Source organism: Mirounga leonina, unplaced genomic scaffold (genome assembly GCF_011800145.1).
Source record: "Mirounga leonina isolate KUSES-001 unplaced genomic scaffold, KU_Mleo_1.0 Mir_418, whole genome shotgun sequence".
In the NCBI taxonomy this organism is placed as follows: domain Eukaryota; kingdom Metazoa; phylum Chordata; class Mammalia; order Carnivora; family Phocidae; genus Mirounga; species Mirounga leonina.
Genome location: NW_023270739.1, coordinates 16,619,117 through 16,646,674, shown reverse-complemented (window position 1 = coordinate 16,646,674; position 27,558 = coordinate 16,619,117). Strand labels below are relative to the sequence as shown.

The 27,558-nt window shown below is 38.4% G+C and overlaps 1 protein-coding gene across 10 annotated transcripts in view; it reads left to right on the top strand.

The window, feature by feature from the left end:
• The window catches only part of MYBPC1 (myosin binding protein C1), an 88,505-nt gene that overhangs the window by 41,447 nt on the left and 19,500 nt on the right, over window positions 1-27,558 (top strand). For 6 of the 10 annotated variants that reach the window (XM_034987735.1, XM_034987734.1, XM_034987740.1 and 3 more), the window contains 14 exons: window positions 675-841; window positions 3,167-3,299; window positions 5,039-5,163; window positions 6,047-6,152; window positions 7,312-7,478; window positions 8,920-9,082; window positions 10,046-10,152; window positions 10,485-10,618; window positions 18,318-18,477; window positions 20,015-20,119; window positions 20,905-21,093; window positions 21,956-22,090; window positions 25,252-25,305; window positions 26,444-26,611. In XM_034987735.1, the coding sequence (XP_034843626.1) occupies window positions 675-841; window positions 3,167-3,299; window positions 5,039-5,163; window positions 6,047-6,152; window positions 7,312-7,478; window positions 8,920-9,082; window positions 10,046-10,152; window positions 10,485-10,618; window positions 18,318-18,477; window positions 20,015-20,119; window positions 20,905-21,093; window positions 21,956-22,090; window positions 25,252-25,305; window positions 26,444-26,611 (1,913 nt within the window). The remainder of the gene's footprint in view (window positions 1-674; window positions 842-3,166; window positions 3,300-5,038; window positions 5,164-6,046; window positions 6,153-7,311; window positions 7,479-8,919; window positions 9,083-10,045; window positions 10,153-10,484; window positions 10,619-18,317; window positions 18,478-20,014; window positions 20,120-20,904; window positions 21,094-21,955; window positions 22,091-25,251; window positions 25,306-26,443; window positions 26,612-27,558) is intronic. The other 4 variants (XM_034987738.1, XM_034987742.1, XM_034987736.1 and 1 more) reach the window with 1 other exon arrangement.

The window sequence follows — 27,558 nt, the reverse complement described above, 5'->3', positions numbered from 1 at the left end:
TTGCTTCATTTTCCTTTTCCCCTGCCAATTTAGAAAAAAAAAATCTTTTAAAAAGTGAATGTGGCAACAAAAATCATATTTAAAACAAAATAAAAAAACCTACTGCAGTTTCAAAAAATTTTTTGCATAAAAAACAGCAAAATATGATTGGTGTGCACGTTTACTAATATGGCAGGGAAAATGCTATTTGCAAAACCCTAAGATTTGAAATACTTATTCGTACTGTCTTCATATAACAATAATGAAGGTAGAAAGAGATCGTTTTTCTTTCATAAACCAGTATTTAAATCTTCTCATTCTCGACCCACTTTTCGAAATTATTTCAGTATCCATATCCTAGATGACAACCGATCTTAAATTCCTCAAAATCTCACCTTATCTTTTTAAACTTTTGAGTGAAAATAAATAAAAACATATTCAGAATATTTTCTGTTATCTTTCTCTCTTCCTAATATTCTATTTTTAACCAGGAAAACGAGAGTGCTAATATAAGTGCCTACATCTGATCTTTAACTGCCTGGAAGTTTCCTTGAGACTGTGGGCTTTTAAGTACTCAGGCTTTAAAAACAGGGCTTTTAACACTGAACCGAGAAATCCGTACCATACTCCGACCTTCATTGTCCTTAAGGGCCGGTGGGCGGCTCCTAAACTAGGAAATGGTTTTCCCGGGTTAGGGAGGTGAAGCAGCAGGAGGAAGAACCTGAGGTAGACGTGTGGGAGCTGCTGAGGAATGCGAACCCCAGCGAGTATGAGAAAATCGCCTTCCAGTACGGGATCACCGACCTGCGTGGCATGCTCAAACGGCTCAAGCGCATGCGGAGGGTGGAGAAGAAGAGCGCAGGTGAGCCCCCCCGGGGGGCGTGGCTGCGGGGGCCGCCTCCTCTGCGGACCACATCTTCGTATCTCTGGCTGGGTTTGGGGTGGGAATGGATGGGATGGAAATTTGCAGGCGCTAAGCTTCTCTTCCTTACCTTTGGCTTCAGGAGTAGTTCGCTGCTCTGCACATCAGTAGCTATGAGGGTAGTCGACAGCTAGTGAAGGTTTAAGGTAATGGAGATTTACTTTGCAAGTAACACATGGAACACGTAATGGAACATCAAATACCTTCGCTGTCACTGGGAATTTCTCAGTGGCCCCTTTCTCCAGCCTCCACATCTCCCTCCCTCTCAAATTCTTGATTCTTGCTTAGGCAGAGTAGATTCGATGTTTCTTTGTTTTACCATACCCATCATATTCTTCATATAATTCATTTAATGGGGAGTGCGGAATTCACTTCTCACACCCAGTGCAGTTATCAGAATATTTTGTAAAACAGCTATGCTGTTCTGCATAGGGATCTGAAGTGACTGCATTTTGTTGTGGTTTTAAATATGTTTTTAAAAAATGCTTTGAGATGTTGCAATTTAAATTAAAAAAAAATACATTTTAAATTGATCATAAGCTCTTCAAAATTTCCTGTACTTGGTCATCATTAGTTATCCGTTTTGTGACACATCTAGGTACCCTATCAATCCTATTGTTGTTTATTGTTTGTTAAGGTCCAAATAGAATTTATTTATTTATTTATTTAGGCGCCCAACCTGGGTATCCAAATAGAATTTAAAGTCTCTCACCACCTCTTTTTAAAAATCTGCCCTTTATTTCTAAACCTCACTGTAAACATGTTGAGCAATTGGACCCAGAGAAATATAGAAGGGCTTTGTTTATGCTGTGTTTACAAAACTCAGCCATTCCCACTATTTCCAAACTTCAAAGCTTTTAGAAGTTTTATTCTTGAGAGGTGTCTGAGATGGTAGAGTCACAAACATGTGGATGCCAAGCTGACATCTCTTTTCCCCACACTGGCCTGTCTAATTCTTATCGCTTAGCTCTGAATTGATGTCTTGAGGTATATGATAGATAACTTTTTTAAAAAAGATTTTATTTATTTATTTGACGGAGAGAGACACAGCGAGAGAGGGAACATAAGCAAGGGGAGTGGGAGAGGGAGAAGCAGGCTTCCTGCAGAGCAGGGAGCCGGATGCGGGGCTCAATTTCAGGACCCTGGGATCATGACCTGTGCCGAAGGCAGACCCTTAACAGACTGAGCCACCCAGACATCCCGATAGATAACTTTTTTAAAGTTAGTGTTTATCATGTTAAAATAGGAAGAAGTGAGCTTATTTAAGCAATAGTATAACAAAATTGGAATGATGGAAATGCAAGCATAAAAATTCCATGAGGCATTCCATACTTGTATGTATTTTCCAAACTGTCTAAATGAGTATTATAATTAAAATCAGGGAAAGATTATTAAATTAAGAAAAAAGGTTAACATCTGCTTAGGACCTTTCAAAGACAATATTTTTTTTTTAAACTACTATGTTCTCTGTTATTTAAAATGTTTTGAAATCCTGAGTTCCTAACCATATATAGGTAAGGAGTGTTTTAAATGTGTCATTATTTGGGCAAGTTTCCACAGTACAAAAACTTTGATAAACCCACTATTTCAATTAGTCAAAGGCATTCAATTTAATCTTACGAGTCATTGAATGTATCTCATAAACTCTGTGATAAAAAACTATCTGTGACATACAAGAAGTACAAAGATAATGCCAATAATCCTGATAGTAATCATACTAGAAGAATAGGCATGTTCTTCAAGTTCAGTTTCATTTGGAGGCTTTATAATTTCCTGAAGAATTAGGACAGTCACTTTTAAAGGCTCTTCAATAATTCTTTTCTCTTTTCTTTTTTCCATTTTTAAACTTAAATTCAATTAACCAACTATAGTACATCATTAGTTTCAAATGTAGAGTTTAATAATTCATCCGTTGCATATAACACCCAGTGCTCATCACATCACATGCCCTCCTTAATGCCCATCACCCAGTTACCCCATTTCCCCACCCACCTCCCCTCCAGCAACCCTTAGTTTCTTTGTTCTTCAATAATTCTTATGTTTCTTTCAAAAACATGTGGATCCTTTTCAAATTTTAAAGCATCTTATCATATATAAATCAACACAGAATTCTAAAATATAGAGGATAATTTGGAAGATTCCTATTTTGTTTCTACTTCAAGTCTCAATTTTTCATTTAGTTTTAGGTTCTTATCCATACATTGACTAAGTTCATAGCATATGTATGCACATATTGACATAGTTTTTGCTTTTTCTCTCTACCAGCTTTTGCAAAAATTCTTGATCCTGCATATCAGGTTGATAAAGGAGGCAGAGTAAGGTTTGCTGTGGAACTGGCAGACCCAAAGTTGGAGGTGAAATGGTATAAAAATGGTCAAGAAATTCGACCCAGTACAAAGTAAGTGGGCTTTGCAAATAATCAGTGATAGCTATATAAATCTAACAATAGTTTGACTCAATTTCCTGTGAATAAAAATACATTTTAGTTATTATCTTTTTAATGCAAAATCACATGGAGGGAGAGTAAAAACTTTTCATATATTTTGGAACCATTAAAATTATAATGCTATATAAATAAAACCTTGTTTTATGTTTTAATTCCATACAAACCATTTTTGAGTGATTCCAGTTCCAGTTTTGTGTCAATATAGGTCATATGTGATTATTTCAGAGCATTGTCAAACTTCTCCCAATTTTTAAAATAAAAATTTGAAATACATATTTGATATACCAACTGGAGATAACATCTTATAATTAGAGAACTTTTGTTTTTCTGGAAGAGCATCTAAAGCCTGTGTTTTATGTTTTGGCCCTCTCTCAAATGAAGGAAGTAGACTAATCCCTGATGTCTGATGGTATCACTAGTCTATTATGAAACTACTTTACAGAGATCCTTCTCAGCCTGAGAGATTTTCAACTCCAGTATATTTTTTTAAGTTAACAGGAGTCACATGCACATTTATAAAAGATTTTAATCCTGAAAATCTGTCGCTTCTGGAGTACAATTAGGTGGTTTCCAATTTCTTAATGGGGCCATGCCTACAGAGTGACTTTGTGCTGATGTTTAGTCTGATAAAAATCTCTTGAAAGTGGCTTGAATTTACCAAAAACAATTTTCATCAGTTATCTTTATCTAGAAAATGTTGTGTAATGCTTTATTCTCGAAGTCTTCAATTTGAGAATTTTCCAAATGAGAATTTTTTTCATTAGTCTGTTTTAATGCCCTAATATACTCATCCATAATCCAGATCACAGACAATTAAATTTTGTGATATTCCTGGCTTTTAGTTTTTTGTGTCCAAATGCTCAAGTTCTTTTTTAGTATGTGGTTACTGTGATACGATAACACTAGTTCTTAAGCTCATTTAAAAGACCATCACATTCTATAAAATTACTGCCTATATTAGTGATTAAGTTCATATTATTGCTTAAACCGTATAATCACTTATTCACCTAACAAAATCTGTTGTGACACTGCACTAGGCAATGAGTGGAATCAATGAATCAATGAGTAAGTCTGAGTTTCTGTCTACCTATAAACTAGATGAACTGGTCATTTAAAAAAATGTACAGAGTTCTAAATCTCTCTGACAATCTCAGCCAACCCCATTTCCCAACAATGGGTTAAAAAAATTAAATAGCAAATATATGAGTACTAATTTATAGATGAAATGAAAACCTTCTATAAAAATACAGAAATTACATATTATGTGTAAATATGCATATGTATTACATTATGCCTTAGAAAGATAACAATTGGCCTCATGTTTTGTGTTAAGTAAACTACATAAGGTGTGCTACATAAATTGCAGATCAAAATGATATCCCTTGGGCGCCTGGGTGGCTCAGTTGGTTGAGCGACTGCCTTCGGCTCAGGTCATGATCCTGGAGTCCCTGGATCAAGTCCCGCATCGGGCTCCCTGCTCAGCAGGGAACCTGCTTCTCCCTCTGACCCTCCCCCCTCTCATGTGCTCTCTCTCTCGTTCTCTCTGTCTCAAAAAAAAAAAAAAAAATCTTTAAAAAAAAATGATATCCCTGACTTTCAAACATTACTGAATTATAAGCCAGATATGCTGGTAATAAAGCAAAGAATAAAATCAAGTTCACAGACTGCTATCTCCCTCCTATTTAAAACAGATACATCTTTGAACATAAAGGATGTGAAAGAATCATGTTTATCAATAATTGTGGACTGACGGATGATTCAGAGTATTATGTGACAGCTGGTGATGAGAAATGTTCCACCGAGCTCTTTGTGAGAGGTAAGGTGAAATCTCTTACTGTAGTCTTCAATAGCCTTGAGCACTCTTCCTCCCAGGGGTAATAAAATGAACATGACAGGTTGAGCTCTTGAGCTCTAGAGCAGAGGTAATAGTACCTCTAGAAATGAGTTAGCCTGGATGTTAGATTGGCTCTGCATGGGAGCTCCTCTACACTGGCAGTTATTGTATATCCTAATTAATCGTCAAGTTTGTTGAAGACTAGAAAAGCTGAGGGGAGAAAAAAAACAGGTGAGTCAAAATGCCACATGCTTTTGACTCAAGCAAGCAGTATATAATTATTCTGGTTATAGTTTCTGAAACCCAACAAACTCTACTGGATAGTCCTCATTTCACATATTCAGCTGATCACAGATTTCTCTTGAAACCAGCTTCATTAATAAAAGGGTATCAGTGGTTCACACTGAGGGTGCTGAAGATGATCATTGACTAAAACATTATGAAAGAGCCAGAGGGTGTCCATGAGCCCTCTGAATACAGACAGCTCTGCAATCTTTATCATCCATCTAGAACCAGAATCAAAGAATCATACTGTTACAGATTCTCCTTCATCAGAAAAGTATACCACATCGTTTCTCATTTGCCAAAAGAAGGATATTGATACATGTTTTGTCTGCTCTCCAGAACAGTAATTTATTTGATTTGAAGAGTTCTGAGAAAATTGGGAAAACCTACACAAGGTTACTAGCTATCTATTTTGCCAAAAAAGGTGTAAAAAAACCCACCTACTATCTACCACCATCTAACCATAGCCCTATGGTAGATAATACTTCCTTGCTGTTGGTCTTTTGTCTGTGAACAAATCTGTGGTCGTGAGCAGGTTTTGGACATTTAATGATTCTGATTCTCCCTTTTTTCACACTAGAGCCTCCAGTTATAGTAACCAAACAGCTGGAAGATACGAATGCTTACTGTGGGGAAAGAGTGCAATTAGAATGTGAAGTGTCTGAAGACGATGCCAATGTGAAATGGTAAATAGCTTTCCTGAGGTCTGTCCATTTTTAATAGATTAAAAAAATGTGCCTTCATAGATTGGAGAACAGGAAATGGCTTTTACACATATTAAAAAAGAATAGCAACCTTGTTCATGTTAGTAGAAATGGTAACTAAAACTGTGAAGATACTGGGGGTTTTTTCACCTATGAAACTAGAAATCAACCCAGAAATCTAAATTGGTAAATGTAGGGAAGTAGGCACTTACTAAGAAATGGGTGACCTACAGTTGCCCAGGTCTGTTAGACTCCAAATCCTGTGGATGTTCTTAACTTCTACACCTGCTTACTCTCACTATGCCATGCTGGCAACTTACTTACATATATATTTTTCATTTAATCCCCAGTTACCTTATTGTTATAGTACCACAGGAAAATATTTTATTTTATTTTTTTTTTTTTTTAAAGATTTTATTTATTTATTTATTTGAGACAGAGAGAGAGACAGGGAGCATGAGAGGGAGGAGGGTCAGAGGAAGAAGCAGACTCCCTGCCGAGCAGGGAGCCCGATGCGGGACTCGATCCCAGGACTCCAGGATCATGACCTGAGCCGAAGGCAGTCGCTTAACCAACTGAGCCACCCAGGCGCCCGGAAAATATTTTAGACTAAGAATCACCAATTACTTTAAAAAATAAAAGCTTTTTTTTTTTTTGGTCTGGATAGGGAGTGTTTTCTCAAGTTCTATGTGAGTAACCTCAAAATTAAAGCTAAGAGATTCAGAATCCTAAAATGAAATGCTTTGTTGAGAAGTATAGTAAATTACACAGCATATATCTGTGGTAATTGGTACATAGTAGAATGTTCATTCTAATCTAGAATCATAGCTAACTTTAGAACATATTAAATGATGCTATTCTTACTAGTGTGGGTCAAGAGGTAATATCCGCTCTTAGCATCTTCATCGGATTGATCTTGAATGGGAAGAAGGGGCTTATGTGTTCTTCTTATGTAATTTTTCAGACAATACTTGTTACGTTACTAATCCATTTGATATTATGATCCATATGTTCTTTAATTCAACAAATAGTTCCTAGATTCCAGGATATAACAAAAAAACAAGACCAATAATGTCCATCTTCTGAAGGGTCTTTTATAAAACGCTTTTTATAATCTATTTTATAATCTATTTTAACTCAGGTTTAAGAATGGTGAAGAGATTATCCCTGGTCCAAAATCAAAATACCGAATTAAAATTGAGGGCAAAAAACATATTTTGATCATAGATGAAGCAACGAAGGCTGATGGTGCCGAATATTCTGTAATGACAACGGGAGGACAGTCGTCTGCTAAGCTTAATGTCGACTGTAAGTAAGATTTCCTTGGGTGTCTTCCAAGTTGGCTAACTATTGATGTTGCATTTGTTAATTCAATTTTAGTTTCAATCTATTTGCTTTCTACTTGTGGCATTTTTAAATATGTAAAATTGGATTCCATTCTAACTAAGTGTCTATGTCGTATCAGTCAGGGTCTCTGAGATAGAAACTGACTACTCAATTTAATAGTAAAACACAGTATTGGGGAGTATAAAAATCACCTGTCAGAGAAGTTATCCAAATAGTCAAGAAATACTTTAATCCCACAACTACATAAATAGATGGTAAATACTTAGATAGGATATAAAATCCTGATGTTTGCATAACCCAGGGGTGAATTTGCTATCTGTTCATTAAATAAACATTCAACATTCTGCAATTACATTTGGATTGTGAAGGAAGTTGGTTAAACCAAGGAGGCTCAAATGAGGACATTGTAAGAATTCATTTGCTACCAGGATCCAGAGGCATAAGAGAATTTATGTACTTCTCCAAATGCCCCCTGAATAGTAGTCAGTCCTCAACAGCAGAGTCTGTCTCTTCCAGTTAGCCATGAAAATTAAAATAGCAAATCTCACAGGAAGTTTGGTAATACATGCAGAGCAAAAGTCTTGCTTCCTTACTTCTTTCTTAGTCCAGTTGTGATCCATAGGATCCCAATTATTCAGAGGTTATCTTAGTTACACTCCTTATGCTTCACAGAACTGCGGCCATTTTAGTTTAATATCAAAAAAGTGTTTCAACCATAGGCAGATCCTTACTTTATATTTGTATTCATTTAAAGCAATTACAGTCAGTTCTGCTATAATGCAATATATGCATTTCTAAAATCACTGTGCTATACAAAGTCATGCAATAAAACCACAAGATTAATGGGGAAAGTGAGGTTATGGGCACAACACTCAAAAATTCTGTCAGCCACACATTAAAAAAAACAATAAGAACCTAATAAAAAAAAACCACTATCACAGTTTTACACAGGTCAAATAGTTAATAAATATGGCACTTTATGTTAAATGAGACCTGGAATTTGCTTGTGTAAGTGGTGTGGGAAGTGTTGCAGCTAGTGAGCCACCGTGAAGTGATAGAAAAAGGTTATTTGAAATTGAATGGACAGTGGTAATCTCAGATGTGCATGAGTGTGGCTCATACCACGTGGGTGAATTCAGGTAGCTGGTAGATGTTTGATGTGTGTGTGTGTGCATGTGTGTGTGTGCATTTTGTGCAGTCCTACCTGGCTCAGTCAGCTGGGTACCATTTTCTCTTTTTCATGAATAAAACTATGCATCATCAAACACAAAATCTGTGTTATGTTCCAGTTGTCCCCAACATATCAATTGCACTGGAACAAATTCTCATTTTCAAAACAAGATACCATCTTGGCCTGTCTGGAGTTTGAGTTTGGCACCTATAATTATTTATTTTTCTCTAGTGAAACCTCTGAAGATTTTGACACCTCTGACTGATCAAATTGTACATCTTGGAAAAGAAATCTACTTGAAGTGTGAAATCTCTGAAAACCTATCAGGAAAATGGACTAAAAATGGCCTACCTATTCAGGAAGGTGACCATCTAAAGATTGTTCACAAGGGAAGGTAAGCAAGTTAGGTGGCCCATAAGGGAGGGCTGGTCCCCATATCCACTTTCTCCACTTCCTAAATTACATATTTGGTGAGGAGTGTTGGAGAGTAGTCATAAAGAGAGGATCTGTGTCTGGTTCTTTGCTTCCAAATAGCAAGAACATAGGATTTCTCTGTTCTAAATCTTGTCCTACCAGTGATCCTTTATCTGTACCTCATGGCATGGTACTTTGTCTATTCAAAAGCCATCAACTGATTCTTTCCATCTAAACATGAGGTTAAAGGACTGATATTGAATCCTAGTTAAGGAATGAATCAAAATGGACTAACACTCCCTAACTAATATGTGTCATGTGACCTCCCACAATTTTTTGGGTGGACATAATACCTTAGAATCTAGCAAAGATCTAAGGCAAGAGTTCTTAACCTTGGATCTGTGGATCCTAGGAGATCATGAATGAACTTCAGGGGGCCCCATAAATCTCTGAAGCTGTAAGCAAGTTCTGTGTATACAAAAATACACACTTTTCTCTAGAGAGAGGATCCATGGTGTCTATCAGATATTCACTGACCCCCAAAAAGTTAAGAACTACTGCTTTTAGATTTGGCATATAAAGCTAAAGTCAAGATTATTCTTGGTAATTTCTTAAATCTTAAAGTATGGCACTAGTGATATGTTATATTTTAGGGTTTTTTTAAAGCTATATGATGAGAAAGGAATAATAGACTCTTGCATGCATAATAAGCAAGCTGTATTTGAACAGATAATTCTATATACTCCAAAATGAATATTTAGTGTAGGTCAATAAATAGGATAATTAAGCCTTCACATTCATATTCTTTCTGTTTCCTGATCTGTCTTTCTCTCCAGCTGGCACTAAATAAGTTAATCAGATAAAGGCCGGGTGTTTCTTCACTTGGGCCATAAACAATCTAAATCTTTGTAAATTCTTAGACATGTTTTTCTTGTTTCCTTAGAATCCACAAGTTAGTGATAGCCAATGCTGTCGTTGAGGATGAAGGTGATTATGTATTTGCACCAGATTCTTACTCTATTACTTTGCCTGCCAAAGTTCATGTTATTGGTGAGTAGATGAATCATTGCAGAGTTTTGTGCTCTTGCTTTGTTGTTGTTGTTGTTTGCTTATCTTGGAAATATAACGCATTCAAAACTGTGCTATTTAAAGAAAAAGCACATGAATTGGTATGTCATTAATCATAATAGTTGATTATTAAGAAGTCTTATAGTGAAGTTGTTTTGCAAGGTGCCAGGCACCAACTACTTTGACTTCTCCTATATTCTTTTTGGCCAGATAAAATGTTGGTTACTACCAATATTTAGCACTAGCAAAATACTAGCCCAGATATTCACATGGAAATGATTGTCTGATAACAAAGGCCATGTTTAATATTCTAGATCCTCCCAAGATCATCCTGGATGGTCTTGATGCTGACAATACAGTGACAGTAATTGCAGGAAGCAAGCTTCGTCTTGAGATTCCCATCACTGGAGAGCCACCTCCCAAAGCCATTTGGAGCCGAGCAGATAAGGTTTGTTTTACTTACACACACTGCCCATCCCACTTCCTGCCTTCCATTAGTCAGATAAAAAAAGAAAGCAAATATATGTACAGGGGTTCAGTGTAGATATAATTCCTTTTATTAAGAAAGATTACTGATTTTTAGGCAAATATAATCATCATTCATTTACTTTTCATATTCCTAAGTACTATGTGACCAGGCAAGTGTGTGTGTGTGTGTGTGTGTGCGTGTGTGTTGCTGTTTGTTTTTTCACCAGGCAAGTTTTTATGTACAGTAAACAAGATCCCGTTTTTCTTTTTTAAATTTAAATTCAATTAATTAACTAATAATGTATTATTAGTTTCAGAGGTATTTCAGTCTTATATGATACCCAGTGCTCATTATATCATGTGCCAAGTTTGATAAGCTTTATAGATTTGGGATACTAGCCCTTTATCTGATATGTCATTTGCAAATATCTTCTCCCATTCTGTCAGGGTAGTCTTTTGGTTTTGTTGACTGTTTCCTTTTGCTGTGCAGAAGCTTTTTATCTTGATTAAGTCCCAGTAGTTCATTTTTGCCTTTGTTTCCCTTGCTTTGGAGATGGGTCTAGCAAGAAGTTGTTGAGGCCGAGGAGGAAGAGTTGCTGCCTGTGTTCTTCTCTAGGATTTTGATGGATTCCTGTCTCACATTTAGGTCTTTCATCCATTTTGAGTCTATTTTTGTGTATGGTGTAAGGAAATGGTCCAGGTTCATTCTTCTGCGTGTGGCCCATTTTTCAGAATGAGGTGGAAGAGAAATAGACAATAAATTATTAAATAAATAAATGAGCAAAATCACTTTGGATAGTAGTAAGTGCTATGAAGATTTTTTAAAAACAGGGTAATATGATTAGCACGTGATTGGGAGGTAAATAACAAGAGTCTCTATGAAATACAAGGAAACCGGGCGCCTGGGTGGCTCAGATGGTTAAGCGTCTGCTTTTGGCTCAGGTCATGATCCCAGGGTCCTGGGATCGAGTCCCACATCGGGCTCCCGGCTCAGCGGGGAGCCTGCTTCTCCCTCTGACCCTCGCCCCTCTCATGCTGTTTCTCTCTTGCTCGCTCTCTAAAAAATAAATAAAATCTTTAAAGGGCGCCTGAGTGGCTCAGTTGGTTAAGCGACTGCCTTCGGCTCAGGTCATGATCCTGGAGTCCTGGGATCGAGTCCCGCATCGGGCTCCCTGCTCAGCAGGGAGTCTGCTTCTCCCTCTGACCCTCCTCCCTCTCATGTTCTCTGTCTCTCATTCTCTCCGTCTCAAATAAAAAAAAAAAATACAAGGAAACCATTATATGAAGATTAAAGAAAAAAGATTTCCAGGTAAAGTCAATGCAAGTGCAAAGGACAAGATGAGAGGAGAAAATGAGCTTGATGTGTTGAAGGAGTTGAAAAAAAAGCCAGTATGGCTGGGTCAGAGTGAATGAGGAGGAGAACAATAGTAAGGTTGGAGTGGTAGAGTAGTACAAGCTCAAGTGTCACTCTGTGGCTCCCTATATAAAATGTATTATGGGCAGTAAAACTATTCCATATGATATTATAATTATGGACACCTGTCATTATAGATTTGGCAAAACCCACAGAATGTATACACAAGAGTGAACCCTAATGTAAATGTAGGCTTTGAAGGGATAATGATGTATCAATGTAGGTTCATCAGCTGTAACAAATATACCACTCTGATGTGGGATGTCAGTTGTGGAGGAGGTTGTACATGTGTGGGGAAAGGGTATGTATGAGAACTCTCTGTACTTTCCATTCAATTTTCCAGTGAGTCTAAATCTGCTCCAAAAAATAATTTTTTAGGGCACCTGGGTGGCTCAGTCAGTTAAGCATCCAACTCTTGATTTCAGCTCAGTTCATGATCTCAGGGTTGTGAGATTGAGCCCCGTGTTAGGCTCCATTCTGGACATGGAGCCTGCTTAAGATTCTCTTTCTCCCTCTGCCCCTCAACCCCACTCTCTCTCTCTTTAAAAATAAATAAATAAATAATTTATTAACCAAAAAAATGAGTTTCTGTTTTCTGGAGAAAAAAAAAAAAGGACATCATTGAGCTTTGGGACAACTTCACCAGTAAAATATATGTGTATTTGGAATCCCCAAAGAGGACAGAAGAATATGTAAAGAAATAAGGGTCAAAATTTTTCCAAATTTTATAAAAAATAAAATTTCAGATACAAGAAGCTCAATAAAATCTAAGCACAAGGAACATTAATAAACCACACCAAGACCCATTATAATCAAATTTTTCAAAACCTGTGATTAAGAAAAAAAGATTTTTGGATGCCTGGGTGGCTCAGTCGGTTAAGCATCTGCCTTTGGCTCAGGTCATAATCCTGGGGTCCGGGGATCAAGTCCCATGTAGCCCTCTCTGCTCCGCAGGGAGTCTGCTTTGCCCCCCTGCCCCTCCCCCCACTTGTTCTCTAATCTCTCTCTCGCTCTCTCTCTCTCAAATAAATAAATAAAATCTTTTGAAAAAAAGATTTTTAAGCAGACAGAGAAAAAAGTCACATTAAATATACAGAAACAAAGACAAGAGTGATAGCAGATCTCTCTAGAAGCAAGGCAAGTGAGAAAACAGTGAAGGAACATCTTTAAGGAATAACTGTCAACCTCGATTTCTATGAATTCTAAAAAATTCTACAAATTCTAAAAAAAAATCAACCTAGAATTCTATACTAAGTAAAAAATAATTTTCAGAAATGAAGGCAAAATAAAATTATTTTCAGGGGCACCTGGGTGGCTCAGTTGGTTAAGCGACTGCCTTCGGCTCAGGTCATGATCCTGGAGTCCCGGGATCGAGTCCCGCATCGGGCTCCCTGCTCGGCAGGGAGTCTGCTTCTCCCTCTGACCCTCCCCCCTCGCATGTGCTCTCTCTCTCCTTCTCTCTCTCTCAAATAAATAAATAAAAAAATCTTTAAAAAAAAATTATTTTCAGATATATAAAAGCTGAAAGAAATCATCACTGGTAGACCTGCACTACAAGGAATGCTAAAAGAAGTCCTTAAGTCAGAAGGAAAATGATGCCAGACGGAACATTTTCACAGAGGAACAAAGAGTATCAGAAATTATAATTACATGGATAAACATAAGAGTTTTTTCTTATTATTTAAATCTCTTAAAAAGATAATTAACTGTTTAAACAAAAATAATAACCATGCACTGTGGTGTTTGTAACAATAGTGTAAGTAAAATTTATGACAACAGAAACATAAGGTCAAGAGGGAAGAAATGGAAGGTAAGAACTAGGAGGGTCGAAAAGGAGGTGTGCTATTGTAATATCATGTGATGGCAGGCTGAAAAGTTAAAGATGTGTACTATAAGCCCTAAAGGAACCACTAAAATAATAAAAAGTTATAGCTAATAAGCCAACAAAGGACATAATATGAAATCACAAAAAATATTTAATTAATCTAAAAGAAGGCAGGAAAAGAGGCATAAAGAAGAGATGAGACAAGTAGAAAACAAATAGCAAGATAATAGAATTGCAAAGAAAAATAGATAAATTAGAGATTTCAGGACCCTTCTCTCAGTAGTTGATAGAAGAGGAAGACAGGGGCACCTGGGTGGCTCAGTTGGTTAAGCGTCTGCCTTCGGCTCAGGTCATGATCCCAGGACCCTGGGATTGAGCTCCACATTGGGCTCCCTGCTAGGCAGGGAGCCTGCTTCTCCCTCTCCCTCTGCCTGCTGCTTTCCCTGCTTGTGCTCTCTCTTTCTGTGTGTCAAATAAATAAATAAAATCTTTAAAAAAAGAAGAAGAAGAAGAAGACAGACTATCAGTAAGGATATTCCAGATTTGAACATTACTTGATTTAATTAGCATTTATAGAATACTCAAGTGACACACGCAGAATGGGTATTATTTTAAAATTACATATGGAAAATTTCCAAGATAGGCCGTAAGTCTCAATAAATGTAAAGGATTTAAGTCATGCAAAGTATGTTCTCTGATCACAATGGAATTAATTAGAAATCAATAACAAAGATTTCTAGAAAATTTTCAAATATTTGGAAACACATTTTTCGGAATATATCGTGGATCAAAAAAAGAAACCAAAAAGGAAATTCGAAAATATTTATGAGCACACCACATATCAGAATTTGCATAATGCTACTAAATCAGTACTAAATAGCCCCATATCAATTAAAGAAATGAAATTTGTAGTTAAAAACCTTTCAGAAAGAAAATTCCAGGCCAAGACGGCTTTATTGGAGAATTCTATCAAAGATTTAAGAAAAAGAAATACCAATTTTACACAAACTCTTCCAGAAAACTGAAAAGAGAATAGGAATATTTCCCAACTCATTTTTGAAGCTCAGTTATTCCCTTATAGCAAAACCAGGAAAAGACATTAGAAGAGACTATAAACCAATATCACTCATAAACATAGATGAAAAATTCTAAACAGAATTTAGCAAATCAAATCCAACAATATATAAAAGGAATAATACATTATGACCAACTGGGTTTTATCCAGGAATGCAAAGATTGGTTTCCCATTTGAAAATCAATTAATATAGGGATGCCTGGGTGGCTCAGTTAAGTGTCTATCTTCAGCTCAGGTCATGATCAAGGGTCCTGGGATCAAGTCCTGCATCAGGCTCCTTGTTCAGCAGGGAGCCTGCTTCTACCTCTGCCAGCCAGCCCCTCTGCTGGTGCTCTCTCTCTCTCTCTCTCTCTGACAAATATATAAAATCTTTTTTTAAAAAAAGAAAATCAATTAATAAAATTCACCATATTAACAAACCAGGAAAAAATAAGCATGATCATCTCAAAAGACAGAAAAACATTTGACAAAACCCAACATCCATTCCTAATAAATATCTCTCAGAAAACTAGGAAGTAAAAGGAACTTCCTCAACATGAAAAACAAAATCTGTGAAGATCCTACAATGATCATTATACTTAATGGCGAAAGACTGAATGCTTTCCCCTCTCAGATCAGGAGCAAAAGAGAGATGTCCATTCTCACAACTTTTTTTTTTTAAGATTTTCTTTATTTGAGAGAAAGAGAGCACGCGTGCAAGAGAGCACAAGAAGGGGAGAGGGAGAAGCAGCACCCCACCCTCGACACGGGGAGGGGGCGCTCAATCCCAGGACCCTGTGATCATGACCTGAGCCAAAGGCAGCCACTTAATGGAATGAGCCACCCAGGTGCCCACCATCCTCACCACTTCTATTCAACATTGTACTAGAGGTTCTAGCCAGGGCAATCAGGCAAGAAAAAGAAATAATGGATATCTATATCGGAAAGGAAAAAATAAAACTGTACTTTTTGTTATTATAGATGACATAATCGTAGATGTAGAAAATTCAATGTAACCTACAAAAAATCTACTGTTACAAATCTTCACAGTAGCCTTATTTATGATTTTTTTAAAAGATTTTATTTATTTATTTGACAGTGAGAGAGAGAGAGCAAGTGAGTACAAGCAGGGGAAGCAGCAGAGGGAAAGGGAGAAGGAAGAAACAGGCTCCCTGCTCAGCAGGGATCCCAACACGGGGCTCGATCCCAGGACCCCGGGATCATGACCTGAGCCGAAGGCAGATGCTTAACCAACTAGCCACCCAGGAGCCCCAGGAGCCCCAGGAGCCTTATTTATAATATCCAGAAACTGCAAACAACACAAATGTCCCTCAATAGGTGAATAGATAAGCAAATTATAGGATATTCACACAATGGAATGCTACTAGCAATAAAAAGGAATGGATTATTGATATATGCAACAACTTAGATGAATAATTATGCTGAATGAAAGAAGCTGAACAGCAACAACAAAAATATTTCTAAAAACTGGCAATACCAAATGCTTATAAGGATATGGAACAACTAAAGACTCATACATCACTGATGGGAATGCAAAATAGTACACCGACTTTGGAAACCGTTTGGTAGTTTTTTGGGTTTTTTTTAAGATTTATTTATTTATTTATTTGAGACAGAATGAGATACAGAGAGCATGAGAGGGAGGAGGGTCAGAGGGAGAAGCAGACTCCCTGCCGAGCAGGGAGCCCGATGCAGGACTCAATCCCGGGACTCCAGGATCATGACCTGAGCCGAAGGCAGTCGCTCAACCAACTGAGCCACCCAGGCACCCTGTAGTCTTTTTTATAAAGGTAAACATGCACTTACCATACAACTCTACAATGAAATTCCTTGGTATTTACCCTAGAGAAATAAAGACATACGTCTGCACAAAAACTTGTACATGAATGTTTAGAACAATTTATTTATAATTGTCAAAACTTGGAAACAACCCAGAAGTCCAATTGTACAAACATACAGTTTGTACTTGCATAAACCAACTGCACATGGACTATAGAATAGGTTACTATTCAACAGTGAAAAGGACGGTACTAGTAATACATGCAGTAACATGGATGAATCTGAAGAGCATCATGCTAAGTGAAAGAGAATAGATCCAAAAGGCTACGTACAGGTTGAGTCCTTTATATGACATTCTAGAAAAAGGAAAACTAGAGAGACAACTAACAGGTTGGTGGTTTCCAGGACCAAAGTGTGGAGTGAGTGAGTTGACTGTGAAGGAACATGGGGATACTGTTGGGGGTCACAGAAATGGTCTGTATCTTGATTGTGGTGGTGGTTACATAATCACACAAATTTGTCAAAATTCATAGAACTCTATGTCTAAAAAGTGTGAATTTTACTCTATGTAAATGACAGCACAATAGATAAGCAAACAAAATATAGAAAACTAAAGAAAATAATATAATACTACCCTAAATAAATATTTTTCTCTTCACATTAAAAAGAAAGCAGAACATCTTTTATAATCTTAAGATTAGAATTTAGCTAATCTGAGGAAATTTTGTTCAATTATAAAACAGAAGAATTATGAAAACTATAAACTATCACAGGTATTCTTATTGTTGTCACAATCTTTTGTTATTGAAGATGTATGAGTCCTAATCCAGACCCAAAAGAGTAAAGAGTTAATTTAATAGTTATTAGAAAATTACCCAGTTTCTAAATTACCTTGACCTTCTCTGTTTTTTCTCATTGTATACTAGCTGTTCGTTGTCATGTAAGAGATATGACCTAAGAATCAGAACATTGGAATGCTGTTTTAAATTTCTGGTTTAAGAAAGAAAGAAGGAGAGAAGTGAAGGGGAAGAAAAGGGGGGAGAAGGAGGAGGGGGAGGAGAAAAAAAAAAAAGAAAGAGAATATAATGGAAGGCCCAACCTACCCTGTCTTTACTTTGGGAATTAGATGTTCATTCTTGCATGTCCTATAAGAAGGGAAAAATCAATACTTAACAACTTGTATAGAAAATCGGCACTGTGGTCTTCTTCAACACTTTTCAGTATTTCTAAATTTTCAAGGCATATAAGGAAATAAGCAAATCATGATTATTTCCTGATATGAATTTAAGTGTTCTAATTTCACGTCCAAAGAGACTCCTCTCCTAAAATAACACTTCTGCCATCATATTTTTAGTCCTCCAACTTCCTCTTTGGTGAGTTCATGGTTAGTGGGCTTTTGAGACAAATCCCACAGCTTTCTGCTGTGTAATATGGAATGTTAATACTTTTGTCCTTAGGATTGGTGGAGGATCACACTAAGAACATGTATTTTAGGCATTAGCACCACATCCAGCTTAAGTTCTAAGACACTCTGGAGTAGTCCTTGTCATATAGGTCATGCCATATTTTGTTTCGCTTCTTCTTAGGCTATTACAGAGGGCAGTGGCCGGATAAGAGCAGAATCTTACCCTGACAGCAGTACTCTGGTCATTGATGTCGCTGAAAGAGATGACTCTGGTGTTTACCACATAAATCTGAAAAATGAAGCTGGGGAAGCACATGCAAACATCAAGATTAAAGTTGTGGGTAAGTCCTCTGGGTCAACAAACTTCTAGAATCAAGTTGACATGTCCATATCCAGAGTAGACTTTGGCAGCTCTTGGTTCTCTTGGCTCTTCTGGGTAGCCAACAATGAAAAACACAGTATAGCTATATTTTATAAATCACCATCTTTCTACCTTTGCCACTTGTTTCCTTTTCTTTCCTTTCCTTTCATTTTTTTAAAATGTCCTTCCTGGGGTGCCTGGGTGGCTCAGATGGTTAAGCATCTGCCTTCTGCTCAGGTAGATCCAGGGTCCTGGGATCTACCCCTACGTCGGGCTCTCAGCTCAGTGGGGAGTTTACTTCTCCCTCTCCCTCTATGTCTGCCCCTGCTTGTGCGCTCTCTGTCTCTCTCTTTCAAATGAATAAATAAAAATCTTTAAAATTTCTTTCCCTTCCCTTCCCGCCCTTCCCTTCCCTTCTCTTTCTCTTCTTTCTTCTTGCCTCGAGGTCCAATTGCAGGAATGCATAACTAAGGTTAGACATTTGGGGCTGTTGGTCATTAGCTCTCCACAGTTATATTCCCTTTTGGTGCCCTCTAAACTCACTGAAACACAATTGCTAAACAATTTCCATCATCACAATCATCGTAGAAGAGTAAAATCTTTATCAGTCCTTAGATGACCTCCTGAGTACATTATTCCTAAGCCTGAAACCAAGTGAAATGAGTCCAGCGATTATTGATGGCCCAGTTTCTCATGGTCTCTTCATCTCACTTTATTTTTCCCTTAAGAAATATATTTCAAATGGATCAGAAACTAGGGTCATTTTATCAGGCACTGAACTATGTTAACAAGACATGGTCACTTGCCATTTTTGACTTGGATTTCTACCAGTCAACATCTTGATTCTTCCAACTGACTTAAAACAATTAGTCCTTGACTCAGTTCTGCTAAAAGTTCACTTTGTAGTTAAAAAAACAAAACACAAAACAAAATTACATCTGATATTTAGGCAATAATTTCTTAGTTGCTATTTTCAAAGTAAAGGGCAAGTGTCTTGAGTTCCATATGGGGCTTGTTCTCTAATGTTGTGACACTAGTAAAAGGACTTGAATACATCATTATTTTTATCTTTTTTGGGCTCACCTTCCCTTATCTCATATGGAACATGACTTTTTGCCTAAATTAGTTACTATGTGCATTTCAATAAGAATGGAAAAGTATTCATGGGGCTCCTGGGTGGCTCAGTCGTTAAGTGCCTGCCTTCGGCTCAGGTCAGGATCCCAGGGTCCTGGGATCGAGCACCACATCGGGATCCCTGCTCAGCGGGAAGCCTGCTTCTCCCTCTCTCACTCCCCCTGCTTGTGTTCCCTCTCTCGCTGTGTCTCTCTCTGTCAAATAAATAAATAAAATCTTTAAAAAAAAAAAAAGAATGGAAAAGTATTCAGAAAAGAATGCTTCAATGACTATCATCAAAATCTATTTTCCAATTAACATTTTTATTTGTACTCTCATATACTCTTATTTTATTTTATTTTTTTAATTCTATTCTATTCTATTCCATTTCTTGTTTGCTACAGACATCCCTGATCCTCCAGTGGCACCAAATGTGACAGATGTGGGAGATGATTGGTGCATCATGACCTGGGAACCTCCTGCTTATGATGGAGGGTCCCCAATCTTAGGTAACTACATGTTTGTCTGTGGAACTGCCAGTGGAGTTGGAATCCTCTTTATGCTCATTAGTATAGAGCACATTTTAAAATATTGCATTTAGAAGAAAACCTACCATACGGTGACTTTAAATATCCATTCAAATTGAAATATATTTTGGAATTCTCTGTAAATACTTGAGATTTAAATAACTCTGATGAGTATCATCTAACTGCCTGTCCTCTTTTTTTGTTTGACATTTACATTTAATATCTAATTTTGCAACATCTATAAGACTAACTTTAAATTGTCCAGTCAGTAAATGTCTAGTTCCATAGAACTATGTCTATGAAGAAATTTCTTTTAGAGGTAAATACTTAGAATAATTTGCTTCCCCTATGGAACAAGAATTTTTTCTACTTGAAACTCACAAAACTAGTCATTTCCCTCTTCTTATCTACATTGTTGGGACTCGGAACCAAATCTATTACTCAACTATAGAAAAGGTATAAGTTTCTACAGTCTACATATCTGTGATTTATTTTTCTCTCTTCTCTTCCTGTCCAATTTTATTGTATTATTTTTAATATTTTAATATTATATTCTTTTTATCTATATCCTATGACATTAATATTTGTATTCCCTATAATCTCTCTCAAACAACTGATGGAATAAGGTGGCCTAAAAATATATGCATACCTGACTATTTCACTTAGGGTGCTAAGAATATGGGAAATTTTAAGAATTCTAACACCTGACAAAGTTTAATTTTGGAGACCATGGAAAAACCTCAGTTTCCATTTTGTGTCACTTGCAGGATACTTTATTGAGAGGAAGAAGAAACAAAGCTCCAGATGGATGAGGCTAAATTTTGATCTCTGCAAAGAAACAATTTTTGAGCCCAAGAAGATGATTGAAGGTGTGGCCTATGAGGTCCGCATCTTTGCGGTCAATGCCATTGGCATCTCCAAGCCCAGTACGCCCTCCAAGCCTTTTGTTCCTTTGGGTGAGTCAAGAGAGATGCACCTCTGTCATGCAAATCATTGCCCTGGCTTGTGACTGCTACCTTCCAACCTCTAACTGGAGCAGACCTGGAAGCTTCTTAGAGTGGTGGGTGAGCAGAAGTTTGGAGGCAGGAGCAATTTTCTAAGAAACTGAAAAACAGCTTTGGTAGAGTTGAGTGTCTTCATAACGTGGAACCTGGAATTTATTACCAGAATTTCAATGAGAGCCATAGGTGGCTCTGGTTGCTATCTCCAGCTTAAAGCACTTAGCTGAGCCCCCTGACACATGACCACTCCCCATATGTTCTTCTGAAGGTATACCCAGCACCTAGGTGTAATCATTATAACCAAAACAGAGACCACTACAACAAAGCACACTCAAAAACTAGTTTCTTCACTTTACAATCACACTTTAAATGTTATCTAGTGATCCAACGCAGTCAGTTGGTAAAGACAAAGACACCAAGATAAGATGTCTCTTTTTTTGATAGTGAAGTACTTTTTTCAGTAGAAAGAAGATTTAGTACAAGAGTTTGCACTTTAAAGTTAGAAGGCTATGGGAAATTTACTCTGGATTATTAGATCTCAAACTTTGACTTTTTCAACTTCCTTGGCCCTCCCAGCCTCCAACACCAACCTCCCGAACGGGAGGGAAAGTGTGGCAGTGTTTCTAAAATTTTCTATGCCTAGCAGATCTTTGCCTTCCACACAGCATATGCTTGAGGAGTATTCACTGAATTTTATTAAGACATGGGCCTGCTGTGTACATTTTTATTTGTATCCTAGTTCATTTTATCACTGCTTGTGCTGTAACACCATAGTTAATGATGTCTTCTCTCTCTCTCTTTTTTTTTACCTTTGAAGCTGTAACCAGCCCTCCTACCCTTCTGACCGTTGACTCTGTAACTGACACCACTGTCACGATGAAGTGGCGGCCCCCAGACCACATTGGTGCAGCAGGTTTAGATGGCTATGTGCTAGAGTATTGCTTTGAAGGAAGTAAGTACAACTGGTAGTTAAAATGAATACTATCATCAATAGGTGAGATACGCCCCCACCCTTCTTTTGTTGCTCATTCTTGGGAAATCTCCCTCCAACCGAAAATGACAACAAGCAAAGGTCATCCTTATAAGGTGGATAAAAACTTAGCCTTTCTTTGGTACTTGATGCTAACAAATGGAGATCTCAAAAATATCCGAGCTAGTCTGCCAGATCAGACAACATGATAGTTCTAAGACATAGGAGGAAGGGAGTCTGACAAAACTTCGGAGATTTCCACTTCTTGAATTGGTGGAACAAAATTGTACCAAGCAACATAAGTCTAGTTAGGATGAAGCAAGTTGGAAATTCTAAACTCTATACTGAGCAGAGGTCAGTTATCAAAAGTACTGCTTATTTCTGGGTAATAAAGAGAGTCTATATATTTGGTTAGCTGGTGATCATCCCCCGCCTTCCTAAAGGAAAAAAAGAAGAAGAAGAATTAAGGACAACTTTCAGTGCTTAGAGGAAGCAGAATTCAATCCCCGAGGGTGCTTGTGATAGGTTTGACGTGTGACAGAACTTGTCTTGGTATAGAAAAATTTAATCACTTAAATTTAAGAGGAGAAGAGAAACAGGCAAAAAAAAAAAAAAGTTAATAGAAAAAGAGAAACGACACAAGAAAATATGGGCCAGAGTGTACCTAAAACCAAAAATGATGTGAAGTTCACTGAAAGCCTCTTGTGTTTTTTGATTTCCTGCTTGACGTGATTTGAAAATCAGCGAATAAAACGGCCCCAGTTTGAACTCAGGCTCCACTCTAGATGACGGTAGGTAAACAGTCCACCGGGGAAGCTTGTTCCTATCTCCACAAATGATAGGCCAAGATTTAACCTCTAAGAAAACTCTTTGGACCCCAAACTTTAACATGGATCTTACATGAAGGAAAGAGGCTACCGAGCACATTTGAGAAATCAGGAATGTGAACACAAGGGCACCTTTCCAGGAGGAAAACTTCTACGGAAAAGAAACTTCGTATGAAGAAAAAAACTGCCGAAAAGGAAATCCCAGGCCCTTGGATCGGGGCATCCCTGGAAATCACCACTGGTGTCCGTTGTGGTTGCGAGGGAACAAGAAGGGGGTGGGGGGACGGGGCAAGGCATCCTGGTAACAGTTCCATTTTCATGTGCTCAGCTCACAGAACGCTCTGCTTGATTTCTCCAGGGCTTGGAAAGCCACTAACCAAAACTGGTGGGGACATTATGAGAAAGTTCCCAGGTATCCCAGCATGGGAGGGAGGTAGTATTACTAACGCAACAGTTAAATTCTTGAGTGTTTCAAGATATGGTGTATTCCCATTCCATTCCCCCTCCCCTATTTCAAAAAATCCTGCGTATTCCACTCTGTTATTTGTATCACCCCACCAGCAAAATCTCCCAATCTTACATGTGATGTGGCTGCTGAGCACGAATGTTTGTATATGTATGAAACAGAGCAAATTCTTTACTCTTTTCTTTCTGATAGGTTTAAAAAGTAAGAAGATACAGCAAAATGATAGATGGCTGTCATTTTGATGTTACCCACCTTAGATAAAATACAACGAAGTGTATTTTACATAATTCTGTGTGTGGTCTGTGTAGATATATATGTATATGTGTATATACATATATATATATGTACACAGTCATTATGTATATATTTTGCCACATAACGTTTTGGAATTAGCTTTCTATGGAAGTTCTTTCATAACGTGTATATCTTTCTTCTTGCAGTCTTTTCTTTCTTTATGTGGCTGCCCTATTCTTCATTCTTTTTAATGGCTGTTGTCCTCCAGACTAATTTTCTGTAGTGTTTAATGCTTTTAGATATGTCAGGTTTTATTCTGTGAGAAAATTCTTTCTTTTATAAGATAGTGTGTTGGTTTTGACTCTGCCTTTCTCTTGTTTTTGTTTTTCGGTTTTTGGGTTTTTTTAATGCCTGCAGCACATTACTCTTCTTTGTTGTCTTCCTTCACTCTAGCTCTTTCTTTTCTTTCTTAAAAATTCTCCTCGTGTATCAAATAACTTTCGTATTCCTTCCCCATCCCTCAGACACCATTTTCTTTCTCCTGTTTTCCTCAGTTAAAGTCGTTCAGAGGTGAAGGGATGGGCTATTTTTTGTTCCCCTCTGATCTTGTTTCGTCCTGTTTTCTCTTGAAATTTCTCCTTTACTAGTTCTTCACTCTTTCGAGCACGTTTTCTGTCTCCTATTTTCACTTTCTCATCAACTGCCTCTTCACTACGAAAATATCAGCACGGTAGCTCCCAATCTGACCATTGGCTTAAAGACATACCTCTTTTTCGATGTCCTATTGAAATTTTTCAATTTTTATCAATCCGCATGCCCTCTCAGCCACCAGGATATTCTATTCTGCTCCCTGTTTCTTCTCCCTGATACTCCTAGAACGGATGGAATAAGAGAGAGGAGACGGTTCCAGGGGTTTGCACTCCCCTGCTCCTCTCCTGAGAACGTAGAAAGGCATCATCCTAAACCAGTGGGGTATACCCCCAACTAGCCCATGAGCCAGCAACATTGCCTCCACCCCATGTGGAAGGCAGGGACCCAGGCAGGCTCAGTTTGTTTCCTTGACTGCAGAACTCATTGCCGTGGCAACAGTGGGCTGCCTCCAGAGCTGCTGGGAAGACAGGGCTGGCTTCATCATGAGTGCCCTCACTCCCGGCCTGTGAGGATTGAACTCCATAGTGCGAGCACTGGGTTCCCTGGGTACCTAGGAGGACCCTCCCAGGCGGAGGGGGCAAGGACCGGTCAAAGGATAGACTTGTTCCACTGTGTGCCGCTTCTCTGTGGAGTCCAAGACCTGCTCCTCCTTTCTCTTCAGGGTCTTGCTTTGTTCCTCTCTACCTCTTGTCCCCACAGCTGGAAGTGCCCAACCTCTTTTCTCCTCCTCTTCTCTGTGGCAGATGACTCAGGACAAAAACCACAGTCTGAACAGAGCAGGCTGTGGCTCTCCTGAGGAACTCCCCTCTCCCTAATGTGTTTGGTCTCTTCCGTCACTGCTCTGAAGACAAATATCTTTGCATACTTTGCATACTTTACTAACAGAGAATGCTGACTACTGATACGATATTCTTCTGGTGTGAAAGTGGGTGTCTTTAATTAATTTTAATGACGGATTCTCAAAGGTACATCAGCAAATCAGTCTGATGAAAATGGGGAGGCTGCATATGATCTACCAGGTAAAGTATTCTGTGAAAGCTTTCAAACTTTCTTATTATATGATAAAAGTTTCTGGGAATGTTCCATGACCAAGCATGAAGTACACCTACTACCCACACACAAAAAAGCCCTTAGAGATCAAGGGGGTGGGCGGGCAGTGAGCTAATAATGTGGAAAGCGAGCGTTCCCCTCCCCGCCCCCAGGGCATAATGCATAGAAACTTTTAAGAAGTTGAAATATTTGCAAACCCCTCTCTTGATGTTATAGACAAAGCTACCAAAACCTTTTAAAAATATCAACATTTTTGATCAAGGTAAAAGAATTATGCCAATTCCTTATGAGGTCTTGGCTCCTGAGCTGTGTTTCCTTTTTGCCATGGATATTAACTTCTTGTTTCATAAATGGGAGCATGATCTGACTCCCTGGGCCCATAATAGTGCCTCATAATAAAAAAACAGCTAAGATAAAACAGAGAGATTATATGACTATAAAGGCCTGTGTCTCTCATTCATAAGAATAGCATTTTCCTGTTCTGAAGTTTAACGTATGTTGGTGGCTAAATGTCATGATTATGTCAATCCTTGTAAAACTGAATTGGAATAAAACTGCTACAAAATTCCGGGGGACGTTACTGTGATTCAGGAAAGTATCCCCAACTGTCCCCAAGAATTCAGATACTCTAGTATTATAGTATCCTGAATAAGAGGTTTTTCAGAAATAGCAGAATCTGATTATCCTTCTTCCTGTCATTTACGTTAGCCATTCTAGACTATTTTTCATTTAACATGAAAATTGCTCACCCAGGGCGCCTGGGTGGCTCAGTTGGTTAAGCGACTGCCTTTGGCTCAGGTCATGATCCTGGAGTCCCAGGATCGAGTCCCACATTGGGCTCCCTGCTCAGCGGGGAGTCTGCTTTTCCCTCTCCCGCTCCCCGCCTCTTATGCGCTCTCTCTCTCTCAAATAAATAAAATCTTTAAAAAAAAAAAAAAGAAAGAAAAATGCTCACCCATGTAGTATGACTCCAGACCAAAATCATATTTCCTCCAACTGACTTAATTATGAGTCAATTACTAGTTTGGAGCCGACTGTACCAGTGAGGATGATTTCTTTCTCTAAACACAATTTCTCCTTCTTTTCTTTTTCTTTTGTGGATTTTAGCTGCAGATTGGATAGTTGCAAACACAGAGCTGATCGACAAGACCAAGTTCACCATCACAGGTCTGCCTATGGATGCAAGGATCTTTGTGCGTGTGAAGGCTGTGAACAAGGCAGGTGCCAGCGAGCCGAAGTACTACTCCCAGCCCATTCTGGTGAAAGAAATCATAGGTAGGTGACAAGACTTTCAAAATTTTGTCTCCATTGCCAACATTATTTGGTTTTATGTTTCAACCCCCTTTTTTTCCCTCCAAACTTTCTATTTTGCTGTCACTCCTTTGATGTATTGTCAATGCCCCTGGGAGTTAGGAACGAACAAAACAGCTCCTTTCCACCAGTGTGGAGGTCAGCTCAGGGTTTGTAACTCGGTATGAGGACCAGTTAGTTATCCTCACCGGGTTCCGCGAGCCATCTCTCCCACTGAAGAGAGGGAGCATGAATGCAGCCGTGCAAACAAACAGCCGCCACATGGCTCCGATGGGTCTGCAAGGCCAGAACCATCTTCATAATGAAATGGACACATTAGTTGCCCTTTTCAATGTTTGACATCTGCACTGATGGTGCACAAGTGATGGTGAGTAAAACTGCAGGGGCCTCAGCAAGACTCAGTCAGTGCCACCAAACTATGCTAGTTATTTCTGTCTCCCTCACCACCTTGCACTCACAGTTAAAATAAAAGGGCCAGCTTTGCCTCGGCATGCATGTTCTTTTTTTTTTTTTTAATGATTTTATTTATTTATTTGAGAGAGAGAGAGCAAGTGAGACAGTATGAGCAGGGGGTGGGGTAGATGGAGAGAGAGAAGCAGACTCCCTGCTGAGCAGGGAGCCCCATGCGGGGCTCGATCCCAGGACCCCGAGATCATGACCTGAGCCGAAGGCAGACACTTAACCGACTGAACCACCCAGGTGCCCCACCTCTGCATGTTCTTTTTTTTTTTTTTTAAGATTTTATTTATTTGTTTGACAGAGAGAGACACAGCGAGAGAGGGAACACAAGCAGGGGGAGTGGGAGAGGGAGAAGCAGGCTTCCCGTGGAGCAGGGAGCCCGATGTGGGGCTCGATCCCAGGACCCTGGAATCATGACCTGAGCCGAAGGCAGACGCTTAACAACTGAGCCA